Source organism: Leuciscus leuciscus (assembly GCF_965113295.1).
Source record: "Leuciscus leuciscus genome assembly, chromosome: 9".
NCBI lineage: Eukaryota > Metazoa > Chordata > Actinopteri > Cypriniformes > Leuciscidae > Leuciscus > Leuciscus leuciscus.
In genome coordinates this window covers 329,776-334,775 of record NC_138733.1, presented here as the reverse complement: position 1 = coordinate 334,775, position 5,000 = coordinate 329,776, and the positions used below count along the sequence as shown (strand labels likewise).

Below are 5,000 nucleotides of genomic sequence, written 5' to 3'. Positions count from 1 at the left end.
TGTATGCAATCGAACTCTCTTTCCATGAAAAGCGAAATACCTCTAGTTTAGTTTTCTTCCAGTTGCGCTCCATCTCTCTGGCTGCTCTCTTAAGGGCCTGAGTGTGCTCGTTGTACAACGGCGTTGGACTATTTTCTTTAATCTTCTTTAAGCGCAACGGAGCAACTGTGTCTAAAGTGCTGGAAAAGAGAGAGTTAAGAGTTTCTGTCGTAATATCGAGTTCTTCTAAGCTATCTGGGATGCTGAGATGATGAAACTGATCAGTAATATTATTAATAAAGCAATCTTTAGTGGCAGAAGTGATAGGTCTAACATATTTGTAACACGGAGTCGGCTTTGCAGCCTTGGCTAAATTAAGTTTACAGGAGACTAGATAATGATCTGAGATGTCATTGCTCTGCTGCAGAATTTCAACGGCATCAACATCTATTCCATGTGATAATATTAGATCTAGAGTATGATCACGATAATGAGTAGATCCTGACACGTGTTGTCTAACTCCAATAGAGTTCAGAATGTCTTTAAATGCCAATCCCAATGCATCTTTTTCATTATCTACATGTATATTAAAATCACCAACAATTAGGACTTTATCTGCAGCCAATACTAACTCTGATAGAAAGTCAACAAAATCTGTGATATAGTCTGTATGGTGCCCTGGTGGCCTGTAAACAGTAGCCAGCACAAATCTCAAACATGATTTATCGTTTACACTAGATAGTGTTACATTAAGCAACAACACTTCAAAAGAATTATATCTGAGACTAGATTTCTTAGTAATTCAAAAAATTTTACTATAAATTACAGCAACACCTCCCCCTTTGCCTTTCAGACGAGGCTCATGTTTATAACAGTAATCTTGCGGGGTGAACTCATTTAAAGTAATGTAATCATTTGGTTTTAGCCAGGTTTCTGTCAAACACAGCACATCTAGATTATAATCTGAAATCATATCATTAAAGTAATGGAGTAATGGATCGAAAATTCAGCAACCCAACGTTTATCATTTGTTCATCCGCATTATATCTGCTTTTTATTTGTTGAACATCAATTACATTTTTTCCCTTAAATGGGTTTAGGAGTTTTTTGTATGTCCTAATTCGGGGAACAGACACAGTCTCTATATGATGATATCTAGGTGAAAGAGGCTCTATGTGATGGGATTTATCTGACCTTGGTGACGTGAGACAGCTAGCAGACGGTCGGTTTAGCCAGTCTGTCTGCTTCCTGACCTGAGCCCCAGATTGTCATGTTTGAGCTCTAAGACTATGTGCCATATTACTAGAGAGAAGAGCAGCACCATCCCTGGAGGGATGAATACCATCTCTTTTCAACAGGTCAGGTCTGCCCCAAAAACTTTTCCAATTGTCTATGAATTTTTATATTATTTTGCAGACACCACTTAGACAGCCAGCCATTGAGTGAGGACAGTCGGCTAAGTATCTCATCACTCCGGCCGAGAAAATTACAGTGTCTTGACATCGTACTTGCGAGTTCACACACCACTTTAATATTAATTTTAGGGATCTCCAACTGGCGGAGTCAAACATCATTATTGCCGACGTGAATAATAATCTATGGAGTCAATATAGGGCCATATATATCTGCAAAATAAAACAATGTTTTGCAAACAAAAAATATGTTTTGCAAAAAAAAAAAATATGTTTTGCAAAAAAAAAAATATGTTTTGCAAATAAAAATAGAGTATTGAGAATTTTTCTTGCTTTTTTGCAAAAAAAAAAAAATTTGCAAAAGAAAAGTTAACCACTGAGAGAAAAAATAAAGTTTAGCAAAGTAAAACTTCAGCAGCATTGACTTTGCAACACATATTTCCCTTTGCGCCGCTCCTTTAAATCCGCGTTTCAGTCATCCGTGCCTCTGCGGCGCAAGCTTTCCTTTGCGCTTCATTTTTCTTTGCGCCTCGCTTTGTGTCCCTGATTTGACGTGGGGGGAGGGGTCAAGAGGTTGGGGTGTGTACAAGGGACGAAGGCGCGTCCCTCTCGGAACGTCATCAGCGCGAGCCCCAGACCGAGTGGATCGATCGAAATGGCGGAGCAGAGACATGCTGTGCTGCGTTCCAGTCCACTTTTAGACACGCACTTGCGAACTTCCCTAAGCACTTCCCCTTGGGGGAATCCCTGCCGCCATTTGAAGTGCGTTCCACTTCGTGAAGTGGACGAGGGAAGTTTATATGGACAGACCCTCGTTCCCTCGATTTTGACCGAGGGAGCGAGTCTGCTTCAAATGTACACTTCAGGCACCTATATGTCCCACAATGCAGTACGATTGTGACGTCACCACATATCTCGTCTAATCACCACCACACAGACAACTCTATGATATATTAATTATAATGTTTTAAATTTAAAACAACCCAAACACACCTATAAACATTTGGATACTGCATTAAACAAATTATTAAAGGGAAAAAAATTAAATAATAAATCAACTCCACAGCTGATTCCAAGTGATCAAGGGCTTAGGACGTTCCAGTTCAGCCCATTGCAGTTTCCGCCAGTAGTGGGCACTCGCAATGACGTACATCCGAGTGAACGAGATGAAGGGAAGTTAGCGAGTGAAGAGCATGACTATTTTGGACTGGAACGCAGCACGGGTGATGGATCACAGGTATGTATTATTGACAATAATAGTCTGGGGCTCTATTTGCCTGCTGATGAGAATATGTATATTGTGATGTAATATCTGTATGTACGCTCAGGTTTGTTTGTAAAATCTGAAGTTACGAATGCCTTTTTTGTTAATGTTCTATAAATATGTCAATAAAAAAAAGTCTGGGGCTCGCGCTGATGACGTTCCGAGAGGGACGCGCCTTCGTCTCTTGTACACACCCCAACCTCTTGACCCCTCCCCCCACGTCAAATCAGGGACACAAAGCGAGGCGCAAAGAAAAATGAAGCGCAAAGGAAAGCTTGCGCCGCAGAGGCACGGATGACTGAAACGCGGATTTAAAGGAGCGGCGCAAAGGGAAATATGTGTTGCAAAGTCAATGCTGCTGAAGTTTTACTTTGCTAAACTTTTTTTTTTCTCTCAGTGGTTAACTTTTCTTTTGCAATTATTATTTTTTTGCTTGCAAAAAAGCAAAAAAATTTCTCAATACTCTATTTTTATTTGCAAAACATATTTTTTTTTTGCAAAACATTTTTTTTTTTTGCAAAATATTTTTTTTTTTTGCAAAACATTGTTTTATTTTGCAGATATATATGGCCCTATATTGACTCCATAATAATCTTATGATTAGCATTAGCCAGCACTTTTAAATTTGATTTGATGTCAGGTAACCGTTTTATAAAAGCAATACCTTTATAAAAGCATTTATTCCGCTTAGCGTCTTGCCTAACAATGCCCTACAGCACAGCCTCTCGTACCTTATTGCTTACATACATACCGGCCGATATTTCATGCATCCCTATATTTCAGCTGTTTTTTTTAGAATGGTTTGGTAAAGGTTTCTGATCTCTGTCCATTGGCTGCAGTAACATCATCTTTTGCATGTGTGTTTCTCTGTAGTTCTTCCACTTCTCGTCTCGGGCGTACCCGCCGCTGGAGGATTATTTTAAGGATCGTGTGAAGTGGCTGGGCAGCCCGTCCGGTGGAGACGCTTCGATCCAGCTCCTGAACGCCACGCTCACTGATAACGGCACCTACATCTGTGCCGTACGCAACCCCCCCGACGTGCATGGGAGCCCAGCCCAGACCGTGCTCAGCGTCACGCCACAGAGTGAGAACACACACACACACACACACACGTGTGATCATACATGTGCAGGTCACATCAAACCTGTCTTCCTCAGAACTAAAGTCCCCCTGTAGTCAAAATTTTTTTCCTTTCTCTTCAAGCCTTAAAATATCCTGTATGTAACTCGACACCCTTGAATCATTTAGTATGCGCGGTTCTATGAATATGCAAATGAGCCCCGCTTCCACTCTCTCACTCAGCTCAGAGATCCACTGGTTGACGATCACACATTGATCTGATTGGTTACAAGGTAGTTTGTGATGTCAGAAACACCAGCGACATCCAGAATCCCAGAAATAACCAGTTTTTGGTCAATAGTGTTCAGTGTTCAAGTTACTGGGTTTCACTTTTCATGTTTTCTGGGTTGGTAGAAGCACCGGGACCTGATTATAGATTATAGCACTTACGCACGGGAAAAGCCAGATTTTCATGATATGTCCCCTTTAAAGCACATTAAAAACACCACATAGACACATAAACAACACTTAAAGCTGGATTTACAGCACAGGGGACTTTAAAGTGACAGCAGCCTAATAAACCTGCTCCTTTTATACAGTACATTCAATCCAAAGCGACTTACATTTCATTCAAGGTTTACCTTTATGTTCGATCATATGTTTTCTCCGGGAATCGTTGCTCTCCAGTTTCCTCACGCGTGCGTGTGTGTGTCCGTCAGGAGCGTCGCTGGCCTTCACGGATGTGGGCGTGTTGCTGGTGTTTGTTCTGGTCCCGTCAGGAATCATCACACTCCTCCTGCTGGGCCGGATCCTGTGTCCGTGTTCCTCCGAGAGCCCGGGTCCCGACGCGACCCATCACTCGCCCATCGAGGAGCCCGCCGGGTAAGAAACCAGTGCCTGAACCAGTGCTCTCAGAGCAGTGCTGTGCTGTGTCTGACGAGTGTGTGTGTCTGACGAGTGTGTGTGTCTGACGAGTGTGTGTCTCTGACGAGTGTGTGTGTCTGACGAGTGTGTGTGTCTGACGAGTGTGTGTGTCTGACGAGTGTGTGTGTCTGACGAGTGTGTGTGTCTGACGAGTGTGTGTGTCTGACGAGTGTGTGTGACTGACGAGTGTGTGTGTCTGACGAGTGTGTGTGTCTGACGAGTGTGTGTGTCTGACGAGTGTGTGTGTCTGACGAGTGTGTGTGTCTGACGAGTGTGTGTGTCTGACGAGTGTGTGTGACTGACGAGTGTGTGTGTCTGACGAGTGTGTGTGTCTGACGAGTGTGTGTGTCTGACGAGTGTGT

The 5,000-nt window shown here is 42.6% G+C and overlaps 1 protein-coding gene across 1 annotated transcript in view; it reads left to right on the top strand.

Annotated features, from left to right (window-relative positions):
• Window positions 1-5,000, top strand: part of mpzl3 (myelin protein zero-like 3) — a 26,332-nt gene that overhangs the window by 17,464 nt on the left and 3,868 nt on the right. The window contains exons 3-4 of the mRNA XM_082180292.1: window positions 3,529-3,739; window positions 4,434-4,596. Of these exons, the coding sequence (XP_082036418.1) occupies window positions 3,529-3,739; window positions 4,434-4,596 (374 nt within the window). The remainder of the gene's footprint in view (window positions 1-3,528; window positions 3,740-4,433; window positions 4,597-5,000) is intronic.